The sequence below is a fragment of the Podarcis liolepis genome (genome assembly GCF_965112155.1).
Source record: "Podarcis liolepis genome assembly, chromosome: 7".
NCBI classification, from domain to species: Eukaryota; Metazoa; Chordata; class Lepidosauria; order Squamata; family Lacertidae; genus Podarcis; species Podarcis liolepis.
This window is the reverse complement of record NC_139561.1, coordinates 31,176,282-31,191,929: the sequence shown is the minus strand read 5'-3', so window position 1 is coordinate 31,191,929 and position 15,648 is coordinate 31,176,282. Positions and strand designations below refer to the sequence as shown.

Sequence of the window (15,648 nt, the reverse complement as noted above, 5' to 3'; positions counted from 1 at the left end):
AACAAAAGCACATGGGTTTTCTCATGCTTTTTTCTGGGGGGGATGCAGGGGTACGCATACCCGTAAACATTTTTTGAATCCAAGTTTGGCTTCATTGGGGGGCAGTATTTCAATATGAATAAGAAAATGAGAGTACCCCTAAACATTTTTAAAGAAAAAAAGCACTGGTTTTCTCAAAGACCTTACAGAACTCTAGTTTTTCCCTCAAAGAGCTACCATTTCCAGCACCCTTAATTCCCAGGAATTTTTTTTTTTTGGGGGAAATAATGTGCTTTAATTGTATACTGCGGATCTGCCCTTAGTCAGTGGATAATAATAATTTTATTATTTGTACCCCAGCCCCTCTGATGGGCTTGTGCCAGCCAGTCTGGGAGGCTTCCAGCAAATATAACATAGCACGAAACATTAAAAACTTCCCTATACAGGGTTGCCTTCAGATGCCTTCTAAAAGTTGTATACGTAGTTCTTTATCTCCTTGGCATCTGATGGGAGGGCATTCCATAGGGAGGGTGCCACTGCGAAGAAGGCCCTCTGCCTGGTTCCCTGCAACTTTTCTTCTCACAGAGGGAACCACCAGAAGGATTGCTATTACTCTTCTAACTTGGAAGTAAACCCTGCTCTTTTCAATGGAGTTTTCTCATGCATCCAAAGCAGAATTACCTAAATGTAGTTCTTAATTGTGGGTATACTTGCATAGGACGGCCACATGCAGATAGAAATGGCTTTATTTTCCCTAATGTGAGTGTTCTATTGCAATTGACTTCAATAAGGCTCGGAGCCTGATGTACACTTACCTGGAAGGGAGGCCCGCTTACCTCAGTGGAACTGACTAGTTAGTAGATAGACATGCATAGAATGACACTGTAAAACAACTCACTCCAGCACCTGAAAGACGTCCTCAGTTTTGTTTTACCTATCTGTCTATGATCACTTAGGAACAGAGGAACCTGGCTTATATAGTCAGAACATTTGTGCTATCTACACTGACAGTGAGTCTCCAGGGTTTCAGGCAAGCCATGTCTCAGCTCTGCCTGGGGTGATGGGGTATTGAACCCAAACCTTCTGCATGTAGAGCAGATGCTGGACCACTGTGCCTTCCACCACAAGAAGACTGGGACTGGCAGTGTTCACAAGCTCTGACCCAGCCTTAATGAGAAAACAGATGGGTTGGTTTGTTCAGCCTTACACCATCAACATCCTGTTAGAAACCAGAATTTTGTATAATTAATGACACACAAAGCACCCCCATGTAATTTTTACTCAGAACTAAGTCCAACTGTGTTCATGTATGATTTGAATCTGGTTCCCCAAGGTCCTGTTCTTTACTAACAATCCTTGAACATGCCTGGGAACTTTGTGTCCCTCCTCATTTGAACAAACCAAGGAAACTTTGCCAAAGTGAATTCTAGCTTCCCCCATTCATCCTGAAGCCCCTGTGAACATGATGGCTTTGAAATAAGCATGGTTTAGATTCATTTGACCCTCTTACTCAGACCACATTTTGTCCAACCCACATCAGCTCATCTTCCCAGGCACCAGCTCCTAGTTCTTACCTTGAAAGTTCTCCCCAACTTTTTCTATCTGCTTTCATTTCCTTTTAAATGTTTGTCTGAGACTTTTGCTCCTCCAGCTCTGCCACCCTCAGGCCATGCAATGTCAGCCATTCTGCATTGTTTGCCCTTAGGCAGCAGTGGTGCCAAATTTGGGGCGCCCTCTGCAAGTGCACCTGCTCCTAGCATCTGGTTGCTCAGTATTTCAAAGAGTAGACAGACCCGTGTGTTACTTTTCTTTATTTTTACATGTCCGAGTTCTGATCGTGCTCCTCAACATTGAAGACAAAGAGCTAAACACCAGGAAGATCTATCTGGCAGTAAGAACTGCTTGACAGTGGAACAGACTCCCTCGGAAGATAGTGGACTCTCCTTCCTTGGAGGTTTTTAACCAGAGGTTGGATAGCCCCTCTGCCATGGATACTTTAGTTGAGATTCCTGCATTGCAGGGGGTTGGACTAGATGACCCTTGGGAATCCCTTCCAACTCGGATTCTATGAGCAGATACACTTGCATGACAAGGACTGCTGGCATAGTTCAATCCCAGTATTGGGCTATGGAAGCATCTTGCTTCTCTTCTTCACCCAACCCTTTGCCCATTCCCCCTCTTCATGGCAGGGATGGGGAAATATGTGGCTTTCTGAATGTTGCTGGGCCATGGTTTTCACTGGGGGAATTGGCCATGGTGTCTGGGGCTAACAGGAGCACAGCATCATCTAAAGGGCAGCAGGTGTCCCATAGACTAGTGCTTGAAACTGAGTATCTGATGGAACCTGCTGCCATAGCAGCATGGAAGACTCAGCTGCATCTACACCCTGTGATCATTGTCTGATCAAAATATCTGGCAAGCCAGGAAGCTATTTTGCCAAAGATCAGAAGGGTAAGTCTGTGCCACACGTGATGCACCACAGGCTGGCTAGCGTGCAGGCACCACCTGCAAACAGCACATTGGGCAGGTCCATGGATGACCGCAAACAGGAAGCAAGTAAGAGTTGGCAAAGACATTTCTGTAATCTAGGAGAGTGCTAGCTCTAATCCCTCTCTCCTGGTCTGCCAGAAATCCCATTAGGATGTTATAGGCACACGGGCTAGCAGAACGTTATAGACAAATAGCTTTTGTGGCGTATTGTGCGATTTCTCAAAAGGGACACTTTAGATCTGTATCTGCTCGCTCTATTACTTCCTCTCCCCCAGTAACCCATTAGCCTCTGCTTGAAAATCGGGAGGTAGACATTTTTTTATATATAAAGTAGGGTGAGATCCAATAGGCATTTGCAACTGTGGCAGCTTAGCTACTGCCCCTGCCAAAGCTGTTGCCTCCCTCCAATTATTTTGCTGACTTTTATGCTGTTCCTTCAGTTAATTGCTTATTTCAACCTATAGCTATACAGTGGTACCTCGCAAGACAAATGCCTTGGAAGACGAAAAACTCGCAAGATGAAAGAGTTTTTCGTTTTTTGAGTTGCTTCGCAAGACGAATTTCCCTATGGGCTTGCTTCGCAAGACGAAAACGTCTTGCAAGTTTGTTTCCCTTTTCTTAAAACCGCTTGAAGAGGTGCAGTTGCGACTTGACCGTGCTTCGCAAGACGAAAAATTCGCAAGACGAAAAAACTCGCAGAACGAATTAATTTCGTCTTGCGAGGCACCACTGTACTGTATCCTTTTTGGTTTTTTGGGCAATTTAGGATATGCTTTTAATAATAAGGGGTTTTGTGCAATGCTAATTCTACTGTATACCCACTTAAATTATCGAACATGACGTAGGCCCATTTCTTTCACTGAGAAAGTTAGATATAACCCATTATTCCTGTTAAACCCACACAAGAGGAAAACACCAGGCTGTGTTGCTGTATACTCCTTGCTATGCTCTTCTGGGGAGAGGCAGTGTCCAAATACCCAAACAACCACTTCCTGGGCATTGTGCTTGCTGTCTGCTGAGGATTGTATCCAGTTCTCGCCCTACTCCGCGTAGGACCACTGGAGTTAATGAACACAATAACTTGAGTCCACCACTTTCAGCAAGTCTCCTCTCAGAGTAGGACATCATTGGATACACCCTTAAGATTGAGCCGCAGGTGCTTAATGAATCACACAAGGTTTCTCAACTGGATTTTTTTCCTTCCTATTTCTCTCGAGTAAAAAATGGACTGCCACACCTAAAAATAAAATGACATATATCTAGCATATATACTGAGAACAAACTTGATTCTCCATGCCATTCCTCATGTAGCCAAAACAGCACCACCAATGCAGAAAAGAGAGGGAGCAGCAGGGCTTGAGTGAACCCAGTGGTTTGCAAAAATAAATTTCATGGGGCAAAAGCTTTTTTTGAGGGGGGAGAATTCAACCCAGTGAGGACTAAGAATACTCAGTGGTCCAAAAGACTAATTGTTGGAGGGTGGGACGGAAAACGGGAGAGGGAATGAAATGGAGAGTTCAGGAAGAATCCTGGTGGAATCCTGACCAGGAGGCATGGTGCACTGCAATCTTTTATTGGAAGCCTCACTTGCAATTGACCCAAGTCCAGGTTCCCTGGGATGACTCACTCGATGGACTTTGCTGATGTCACAAGACAATGGCCCCCAATAATTCTTCCCATTTGGCAATTCCTTGTGCATTCCAATGGAACAACAGACACTTAACCAAATTCCTTTATTTACAATGGGGGGAGAAAATTAGTTTGGAATGTGGGGTAGATGAGACACCACAGGAAAAACATGGAGCAATCGGGAGGTGATGGTGATCCAAGATGGAAAAAGACTAACCTGGAATCAGGAAGAGGCAAAGAGTCAGTCATCATCACAGCTGTAACACAGTGTACCAGAAACAGCACATTCCAGCCCAAATAAGATGCTTTGTGAATGGATCTTGGCAATGCCACTAGAGGTCCGTGTGGGGTTGCAGCACCCAGAGATACTAGTGATCCACTCAACTATGTAGCTGGGGAGCTCACAGGATTGGTAAACTTTTTTCCCAGCTGGAGGGTCGCATTCTCCCTTGTCTAACCCTACATGGGACTTTATGCCATTGGTGGATGTGGTCACACCTGCTGTAGGGGTTGGTGATTGCCAAAGCCTAAGAAGAGTCTTAAAGGATGGATTTTATGCCAAGGCAGCTCACACAATGCAGTATATGAATGTTGTCAGTAGACAGACCTGATTTCCTTTTGATTAATATTTTCTGCATTTATTGTACTTAATAGAATTTATTTAGCAATGTGCTGTGGGAACTTGAGGGCTCTCAAGGAGAGTGTAGCCTCCACTCTTGACCACTGTAAATCTTTATTCAGCAATTGGTCTGTGTTGGAGACTCCACCAGGCTGAAACAGGATTTCAAAACCAGATGAGCAAAACACTCTGTTTCAAAATGTTACGTGATAATTACATACCTGCCTCTAGTTTGAATGAATGTTAAGATTCCTACAAAGCTGAATTCTGCACTTTTATGGAGCACAGCATACACTAAGGTTTCATTCAACTGAAGTCACATTCAAAAATAGACCCACTGAAATTGATGGGCATTATTAACTTAAGTTTGACGATTTGATGTGGTCTACTTTGAGTCTGACTTGGCTGAATACAACCCTTGGCATATGCTGTATTCCATAAAAGGAAAGAATTCAGCTTCCTAAAAATCTTTATTTTTTTACTCAAGCTAGAGATAGATATGCAATATAGCTTATCCACCCTCCCCAGCTTCATTGGGCCAGGTTGCAGCTATCTCAGCTATGGAGATGGGTACCTACCTTGAGAATCGTTTCCCCCTACATCTCACCGCATTGGGCAATCACCACTGGCAGCTTGGGCTTGTTATTTGGACCGGTGGGCACGTTCTGAGGAGGGAGCAAAAGGCAGCATTATGAGGAGACCCTCGGCCCCTGCTGGGAAGAGCCATTATATACTTTTCCCACCCCTTAGCAAGCCATTTTCAAGATAATTTTTCTCATCTATGATTGGTTGGTGTCCTCAGGACCTTATTTTTCTACTGGCAAACCTGCAACCCACAAAGTTGTCTCTCACAAACTGACGGAGATCCTTGAACTGAAGAGCTGCCTGCCACTTTGAATGATGTAAAGCAGCAGCCCCATTTACAGTTAACAGATCAGAATGGTTAGAAAGGCAGCAGAAGTCAAGCCTGATCACTCAAGCCCAGGGTGGTCAACATCTTCATGTGCTTTACATTCTGCCTCAATAAGGACTAGAATCTTAACTTAGATTCCTAAGCTGCCCAATTCTGCATGGTAATCAGACTGCCGACTTGTGCACCAAACCCGCAAATTAGCACAATAGTTACTTCTCTGGCTAAAATACTTACTTCAATTTTTCTCATGACAAGCAGCCCGTCAACTATTTTACCTGCCGGGTTTAAAAAAAGAAAGAAAAAAAGGATGATTTTAATTTTTCCAAGTATTTCCAACTCATCGTCAGCAAAATTAAGGTCAAACAATGCAATATACAGATGTGTCCTTGCTTGACCATGGAGATCTGCAGGGGAATCTCTTCTAGGGGTTCCCTATGGCTCTGACACATGACTCATATCTACTAGGATCTGTGCATCTGGTATTGTAGGATTGATTCTGTGGAACTCCTGACTGAGACCCCCTTCCTGTTAAACTTCTGATGACTGATAAAGACCTTTCTATTTCAGCCAGCATATAAGTGAACTCTCCTGTTTTTATTATTGATTCTATCTACTTCATTTCCTTTGTAACTTTATTGTATGCTGCTTAGAAGCTATGCGTTACAGGCTGAATAAGTTGCCTAAATAAATAGAGGGGGGGGGAATGAATCATTCAAAAGCAGATAGCAGTATGGGGATGGGCGATGGGTTGTTTTTTTGGGGAGGGAACTAAAAGAATTCCCACAGGCCCTCCCAAGGCCATGGACACACCTAAAGGAGCTTTTCTAATCTTGGTCCTTGCCCAGATTGGAACTAAGAGCATAAGAAGGTAAGAAGAGCCCATGGCCCATCCAGTCCAGCATCCTGTTCTCAGAGTGGCCAACCAGATGCCTCTTCTGGGAATGCTGCAAGCAGGATTTAAGCACAAGAGCGCTCCCCCTTCCTGTGGCTTCCAGCAACTGGTATTCAGAAGCATTACAGCCTCTGACCCCTGGGTCAGACCACAGCCATCTATAACCCTCCCTCCTCCATGAATTTCTCCATTCCTGTTTAAAGCCATCACTGCCTCCTCAGAGAGAGAGTTCCACAGTTTAGCATGAAGGTAGGACTTAAAAAATTTGTCCCGACTACTCACCAAAGACTACATGCTTCCCATCCAGCCAGTCACACTTGGAGCACGTGATGAAGAACTGGCAGCCATTGGTGCTGGGTCCACTATTTGCCTAGCGGGGGGGGGGGGGAATCCACATAAATCATGGAAGGCAAAGGCCCACACTCAGCCTCGCTTTGCCACAGCTGGTCTAGTGCACAGGATCCCAAAGGAACAAATAAATAAAAGGTGGTCCACCCTACTGATATGTCGACTAGCACAGAAGGTCTGATCTGGGCAGAGAAATGAAAATCACTTCTTTTCAGGGTGAATAAGCTAAAAACAGATTAAAACATATACCTGGACATGCCTGACTAAACCATAATACTTTTAGCAGGTGCTACACCAGGCCTTTATGATGGCAGGAAAGGTGAAAAGAACTCTGAGCCCCTGCTGAACGACCGCAGTTTCAGACAGCTTATGAGGAAATTCTGTTTCTTAAAAACTGTTTAATGAGTATTGTGCAATGTATCTGGTTATCTGTATTATAATGTACATTGTAATGTGTTTGGCAGAGGAAATCTTTTCTCTGGTCAACTGAAAGTTAAACTGTCACTGGGGGACCTTAACTGACAGTTGGGGAGGGGCTGGAGATAGAACTCTCAGTATGCAACTGAAGGACAGAAGAGATGTATACTCTGATTGGTGGTTGCTGGTTTAGAATTCTTAGACTGACAATGTGATTGGATGAGGATAGACTGGGAGGGGCCAGAAGAAGTGAATATAAGGCTGGGTGCTAGTTAGCCGGAGTCTTTCTGTGCTGGACATCCAGAGGAAGAAGATAGCAGAGGCTGAGAACTGAGGAAGAGCGGAGAAGACCTGAAAGGAAGGTGGAAGGGCTTGGAGGTCAAAGAGTAGCTGGGGTAGCCAAGTGACTTGACTAGCCAAGACAGGGGAACATAAACAGGTCTGGGATTCAGCAGGGCTGGAAACAGAAGCTTCAATGAAAGCTCTCAGTTAAAGTGTTGGTGAAGTTTGACTGAGGTGGAGTATAATATAAGATCAGCCTGTCAAAAGTTTTATTAGGATTCCTCAAAGATGCCTTTGTTTAGTCATAGTATTGTAAAATAAGCTGCTGGTATTAAGTATATACACATTCAAAGACACAGTAACTACATACGCTTGTGCATTGCATCATAAATGTTAGTACCTTGTCAAATACAGTCATACCTCGCAAGTCAAATGGAATCCGTTCCAGAAGTCTGTTTGACTTTCAAAATGTTTGGAAACCAAGGTGCGGTTTCCAATTGGCTGCAGGAAGCTCCTGCAGCCAATTGGAAGCAGTGGAAGCTGTGCCAGATGTTTGGGTTCCAAAGAACGTCCGCAAACCGGAACACTCACTTCTGGGTTTGCGGCGTTTGGGAGCCAAAACATTCGACTCCCAAGGCATGACTGCATTTGACAAATATATTAACGACATGATTGGCTTTGCCCCATGTTTACATCTCACAGGCTTAGTGGTCGTAAGGGTGTAAGTTATACTAAATGGTGTAAGCAGTATAGGTTCAGGAAAACCATTACAGTGGGAGTTGGGTTTTCTTGTTATTAAGAAAATTATCACCATGGGCTTCAATGCATGTACAACTCTCACATGCCGCAAACTGATGGCTCTTAAGGGCCAGGAGGGACTGCTACCTTTGCACATGGGCAAGAGCAACCCCAGCTGCACCCTAGTTCCAAATGTAGCCAAGTTGCTTCCAAATCTAACTGAAACGTGAGGTGGTGGATGTAGGGTGTATCCCATTCTATCCTTACAGTCACCCAGCAAGGTAGGATGTGTGAGTGGCTCAAGGTAATTCAGCAAGCATCATGCCCAAGTAGGGTACTCCATGCCAAAGACACTTGACGTCCCACTGCTTTTTAAAGGCACACCAAATGGCAGGCCAACCCCATCCCTTTATAGGGGTCAGAAAAGGGAGCCTGAAGACAAATTAAATTGCTGGACCACAATAATTTTCTCCAGGCTACTTACCATGGACAGCAGACCAGGAGCGGAGTGTTTCAGCTTGAAGTTTTCATCTGCAAAGGGACCCCGGTAGATGCTTGCCACTCCGGTGCCATCTCCCTGTTTTAGAAAATGGTCATGCACTCAATTCCACAGCTGAAGTTTTATTGGGAGTGAGTAATGTTCTCATTTATTGTTTATTCTGGATGCTGACAAGTGTCTCTTGATAAAACCAGCCACATAATTAGAACACTTGCAGAAATGTGTTTTGGGAACCTCTTTCCCTGAACAGCTACATGGTCCTCCTCTCTTCCTTCTTTCAAATCCGCCCTTAAAAAACAGACTTTCCTCAAGTGGCCTTTGGCTCATCCTCTTAAATCTGTTTCCAGCAGCAACATAGTTTTGCAATACAAGTGTAAAGGCACATTCTTGGGCTGCCCAGGTCTGTTCCTGACACTTTGGCCACACTCATTTTTATCCTTTGACTATGTCCACATTTACTTGTGGCCCTAGGGCAGTTGGCCACTACTCAATGTGGCCCTTGGTCTGAAAAAGGTTAGCCTGCCCTGATTTACATAGATTGTATGCAATAGTAATAATAAATAGCTAATTGAGGAGTTTTGTGTATGGTCTAAATCAAAGTGCTGTGGGCTGATTATTTATTGCATTTACAGTGGTATCTCAGCTTAAGTACTTAATTTGTTCTGGAGGTCTGTTCTTAACCTGAAACTGTTCTTAACCTGAAGCACCACTTTAGCTAATGGGACTTCCCACTGCCGCCGCGCCGCTGGAGCACGATTTCTGTTCTCATCCTGAAGCAAAGTTCTTAACCCAAGGTACTATTTCTGGGTTAGCGGAGTCTGTAACCTGAAGTGTATGTAACCCGAGATACCACTGTATATACTATTTTTCTGTCAAGGCACCTAAGTAAGTTTACAATTTTAAGGTACTAAAGCAAATGATATAACATCTAAAGTTGGCTGTGGGGCAACTGAATGTTGTCTGTGCCTGCCTCTCTTGACTTCCTCTTCCCTCTTATTTTACAACTGAAGTGTTCTATGCAATATCAAGGCTTGTCCATTTAGACACCAATTCAGGTAAGTCTGCCAGAACATATCAGACTACCTATTTTGTGAAGCTTAAGGGCAGTTACACAAAACTTTCTGCAGCCTCAGTTAGCTTTTCTTGAGCACCCACCAAAGAATTATATTTTGTTGGGCAAAACATGGCTTAGGGTGAGCATGCAGACTCCCATAGAGGAGCTCATAGCTGCTTTGCTCCTCCTCTGGCCCTGCTTCTGTGGATTAAGCCATGGTTTGGCACAGCATGTCGCCTGAACTTGGGTTCAACTCAGCCAGATGGGCGGGGGTCCCAAAAAGCAACAGGTTGTAACTAAAGGTAAGATTCCAAGAGGAAACACTGCAGTGTCCTTCCCCTTGATGACAACAAAGCAGAATGAAAAAAATGGAGCACTTACATTTACAAAATCGCCTCCTTGGATCATGAAGTCCTTAATGACCCTGAAAAAGTGGGTGAAATAAATAAAGTGTAGGCTAGACAGACAAAACAGTTACTCTTCAGCACACAGTTGGGAAGATTGCCAGTTGGCTGTGTGTTCTTCAGTGGCCTTGCAACCAGCCAAAGAGCAAAATTGCACCCACAGGGCCACCTGCTGATCATTGCCGGCATTGGAGTAGTTGTTAATCTTACTCAGAGCAGATCCACTGAAATCCATGGTCATAGCCATTTCTATTAATTTCAGTGTGTTTACTCTTGAGTAGGACTGATGTTGGCTACAACAGACACCTATTGTTTTTAATGAAGGAATGGGAAGAAACTATTTGTGCTGCTTTTCCCAAATCCTGCTAAGCCTTGTTTTCTATATCAACAGTGGGTGATCCAAGACAAACTCTTGAGAAACCCTTCAAGGCTTGCCCCTTGAGCAACACTTCCCAAACATTGGGTTGCTGCCATGCATCGAAAGCTTCACTTTAAGAGTCAGACAAGCAATGTACCTGTGAAAAGTGCTGCCTTTGTAGCCGATAGGAACTCCATCTTTCCTAGAATACAAAGATACAGACATGGTGAAGTTGTGCAGCCTCGGACCACAGGAACTACCTCACCCCAGTCTTCAAGGCATTCACATCTGCAGTGGGTCTTGAATTGGTGACCTGAAAGATCTCAGATGTGGTTTCAGTTGTGCGCCACCAATGAGCTTTGGTCAAAGAAGTGGATTGCCAAAGGCCACCCAGCCCCAAAAGGTCAAGGCAGGTCATGTGCTACTTTCTGACCCTCAGCAGATGTGTCTGGGTCATCTGGCTACATATGGAAAGCAGTCATAGAAGCCAGCTTGGACAAAGTGAGAGGCTGGCTTTCTGTAAGATGGGCAGAAAGTGTCCTCCTCCCCCTTCAGCCTAGTGGAAGTCTGCTTTGATTAAACCAAGAGGCCAAGTGCTCTTTTTACACCTGTCTGCACACCCAGGTGAAGGGCAAGAGAAAATACCACCCAGAGAGGCATCAGCGTTCTAATTATATTTAGGACTTATTAGACCAACACTCATCAACACACAAGGGACTCAGACTGCAGAAATAAGAACTTGCGGCTTAAATTGAATGGGGAAAGTGTGAGGGAGAAATCAAGGCACAGTATTTCTGCAATCTAGGAACTCATCAAAATCCCAGTTTTCAAACTTACAAATTCCCAGTTCTCAAGGAATGTATACACCAAAGAAATTGCTGACTTATGACCACTGTAAAATAAACTCCCATGTCACTCTCTGAGCCTTTCCTTTTGCACTCCAGGTGATAAGAAAACAAAAACTCCAAACAACAACCAAGTACATCTCCGGAACCAAAGAAATGTTGTACACAAGCAGAGATGAGGCATTTGCAAAGCCAGGTAGGTTATTCTTTGGGGGTTTTTGATTCTTCTTCCAAGGCGACAAGCCACCATTTGATCTTTAAAATGGTTTGTCTCCTTGATGTTGTGCACTGCTGCAGTGAAAAGTGCAGCCACCTCTGGTTCTCCTAAGTATATGTACCACAGCTTTAGAACCCAGCCAGGGATGAAGGTTTTCCTGCTTGCTCAAATGCTTATTTTTTTACACCGAGACAACATACCTGAATTCACCTGTGCAAAACTGCCTGAAAAGAAGAAAAAAGCTACAAGTTAGTTCTTCTTACAGGGATGTTCTTTTTTAGATCCACAAGTTTAAGTACTCCTGAATACTGGAATAACTGTTAAGATGGAATTCAGTATTAAGTTGGAATTCTAGAATTCACAGTGATTGCTAGAAAACCAACTTAAAACTTTTAAATTATTTCTGTTACAAAATAGTACATACCAAGTAGTAAGGGACCAATAATAATCTAAGTTCAGTGCTGAGCAAATATTTTTTGGCTTGTGGGCTACTATGAAAAAGACAGAGAAAAACCATTATGTTCTCCCTCCATGGTATGCCATATTCTTTTGAAAAGGATGGAAGTTTGCTCTGCATTTAGAGAAAGACGTTTAGTCCAATACAGTGATATCTTGATTCTCAAACTCCTTGGTCCTCAAATGCCTTGGTTCTCAAATGCTGAAAACCCAGAAGTAAGTGTTCTGGTTTTTGAACGTTTTTTGGAAGCTGAACGTCCGATGTGGCTGTCGGCTATTGTTTCCAGGGCGCCTGCACCAATCAGAAGCTGCGCCTTGGTTTTCGAACATTTCAGAAGTCAAGCGGACTTCCAGAACAGATTACGTTTGGCGCTTTTGTTTTTGGTGGTTTTGTGTTTTTGAGGTTTTTTCAGTTTTTGTGACTGTGTGGGACCCAGTTCAGCTACTGATTGATTGTGTGATTGCAGGAACTGATAAAAGCCCCACATCCAAACAATATCATCAGTGCAGGTAAGAAAAAAAGTTAATTTTTATTTTTATTATCTACAATACTATCTTATTTATTTTATAGTATAGTACATTGATTATTGCTTTCATTTTATGGATCAATGGTCTCGTTAGATAGTAAAATTCATGTTAAATTGCTATTTTAGGGGTTGTTTTTAAAAGTCTGAAACGGATTAATCCATTTTGCATTACTTTCTATGGGAAAGCATGCCTTGGTTTTGGAATGCTTTGGTTTTGGAACGGACTTCCGGAACGCATTAAGTTTGAGAACCAAGGTACCCTTGTACACAAAGAACAGATTATGTGTAAGTCTAGTCTTTTTCTCTTTCCACCCATTGCTTTCTCGCACCATGTGACAGATTGCCTGGGAAAGAGATGAAGAAAACCCAGAAGCCTTCCCAATCTAGTGCCTTTGTAGTTTTGAACTACAAGTCCCATTAGACCTCCTCGTATAGGGTGGTATATAAATTCAATAAATAATAATGATCATCAGCCCCAGTCAGCGTGTCTAAAGGCTGACAATGATGGAAGGTGCAGTCCAAAATACCTGGAGGGCACCAGATGGGAAAGACTGTGCCAGAAGAATGGCATAAGGAATAATATTTTTTCACGTGCACTGGCTGAACCAATCTGAGGAAGGGAGGGGAGGTTATTTATCTGGAGATGGTGAAGACCAGATTCAGCCAGTGACCTGCCAGTTACTGACCTCTGATCAAATCCAACCCTACAGGCAAGAACTAGCTGTGTGGTGAGAGAAGACAGTCCCCAATCAAGGTTTATTGCTGTCTTAATACAGATCTGCCTATGAGCACATTTTGCCATGACAGGTTTTCTGCTTGGATGGAGAGCAAGCCAGTAAAACCAGTGGTTGCATTGTTTACTAGACTCTATTTAAATTCTAGTCAACATGAAAAGGCTGGGGAAATCCAAAGTGCCAAGTCACTATGATAACCAGTGACTACTTGAGCAAATTATTAGTCATTGGATCACAATGAGTAAGACTTTAAGGGGCTTCCCATTTCATGAATCTAAGAGTTGACAAAAGCATAAAATAAGGAAGCTTTGCTTTAGGGAACCTGTGGCACTCTTAATGTTACTGGATTACAAGTACCACCAGCCCGCAACCAGTATGGCCAATAGCCACGGATGATGTGAGTTGCAGTCAAGTGACATTTAGAGTGCCACATAATCCACACAAGACTCCTGGTTTCCAACAGTCTTTATAGAAAGATGCCTTCAGTGGACTTCCTGAGTGGGCCCATCAGCTGCCTCCTCACCTTTGTTAATTCATGCAGTAGCCCCTTCATCTGATGTCTCCCCTAAAACCAAGACTGTGCAACTGCCTAGGAAGGGAAAACATCTGAAGGTTGGTCTCCTGTCTCACCACTCCCCTGCGAACTGGAGACAGCAGTTACAGTAATGGAGGGGCCACAGGAAGAGCAGGCCCAGGAGGCTTTAGGGTTGGCAGTGGGGTCCCTGCAGCTACAGGGCAAGTCCAATCCGTAGCACCAGTCCTAGGAGCAACCCAGAGTTGTGACTGGTCACCAGAACAAGCAGCATCAGCGAGGAGCTTCTGCTTTTTCTAACTCAGCATTTCTTGTTTGTTTAAGTACCCACACAAAACAAGATCAGATTTTCTAAGCAACCCCACTTGGCTAACCCCATTTCTGTGTCGGACGTCTAGGGTTGCCCGTGCCGATTTCGACAGAAAAGGGGATTTTTTAATTTTATTTTTTAAAAGGGAAGGAAATCAGCCACGTGGGACCAGCGCAGCTTCCCGCGCGCATATGGGCCGAGACGCGTCGCTCTAGGCCTGCAACTCGTTACCCACCGCTACCATCATTGGCATAAAAGGGCTGCCGGAAGAAAAGGAGGCCGGGGCCCAGAGGTGCCGCTCTCGCCGCGCATCTTTATGGCATGCCGTATTGTCTGTCACACACAAACACACGACCAATCCTCCGCCGAGTTTTCTCCTCAGGCTTACCTGAAGTTCTCCGCCGTCTTGGGTACCACGTCGGCGAAGAGCTCCACTTTCATGCGGCCGACCTCCTGGGCATGGGCAGAACCGTCAGAGCCTCCTCTTCCTCCTCCTCGTGCGCCCCTCCCTCCACCCCCACGCCCAGACCCTTCCCCCCCTTCAGCCTCCCCCGAGCGAGCCTTACCTGGCCGCCTATCGTGACATCAAAGAACACCACAGGGTTGTTAGGATTGGAAGCCAACACCGCCATGGCGACCACCTCTCACCCGGAAGTGGAAGCTCGGCCCCCCCTCGCGGTTCACGGAGAGGCACCCGGTTGGGAAATACGTCACATCCTGTTACTTGCCGGAAATTTTAAATGCTCACCGAGTTAAAAGCTGCCTCGCGGTCTTTGTTCGGGTTTCCTGTCTGCCGTTGCGCTTCTATTCGTTCGAAGCTTCGACGGAGGATTTTTGTTTCTTTTTGTAGAGATGAGTGGGCTTACCTGTTGCCCTCCGTATGGCGCTGGAAACCCAACTCTTTATCAGCCCCCTGCTAGCATGTACAGCAGTCGAGGTTGATGGGAGTTGTAGTCCAGCAGCGTCAAGGCAACCACGGGGTGGGTGGGGCTACCCTGATATGTAGGTAAGGAAGAGACGCTGTTCCACGCGTTTAAGGAGCTGTGGTGAGAAGAGTTTCCATTCCCCCCCACCCACCCATTGGAAGTCTCTTAAATTTGACTACCCAATTAGTTAATTAATTAAAATCAAATTTGTATACTGTACCATAGCTGTCAACCTTCCCCTTTTTTTGCGGGGAAATTCCCTTATTCCAGTGTTGTTCCCCGCTGCTATCTCGGATTGTTAGATATCCCGTAGACTGTCCCCGGGACAGGTGAGGCTGCTGATCCCTTATTTTTGAGGCTGCTGATCCCTTATTTTCAAATCTGAAAGTTGACAGCTATGTACTGTACCGTCCTATACCCGCAGTTCTCGGGGCAGTTCACAGGATAAAATCACAACACAGCAGCTTCCTTTGTTGGCA

General features: G+C 44.6%; 1 protein-coding gene across 1 annotated transcript; it reads right to left on the bottom strand.

Annotated features, from left to right (window-relative positions):
* Positions 1-4,188: 4,188 nt before the first annotated feature.
* Positions 4,189-14,960, bottom strand: PPIH (peptidylprolyl isomerase H). Its single transcript, XM_083513350.1, has 10 exons — positions 14,810-14,960; positions 14,632-14,696; positions 11,885-11,908; positions 10,780-10,824; positions 10,242-10,284; positions 8,792-8,884; positions 6,805-6,892; positions 5,865-5,905; positions 5,296-5,382; positions 4,189-4,315 (listed from the first exon to the last, which is right to left on the bottom strand). Exons 1-9 carry the CDS (start codon positions 14,873-14,875, stop codon positions 5,314-5,316), a joined length of 534 nt encoding a protein of 177 aa, XP_083369476.1. The 5' UTR covers positions 14,876-14,960; the 3' UTR covers positions 4,189-4,315; positions 5,296-5,313.
* Between the last annotated feature and the right edge of the window lie 688 nt (positions 14,961-15,648).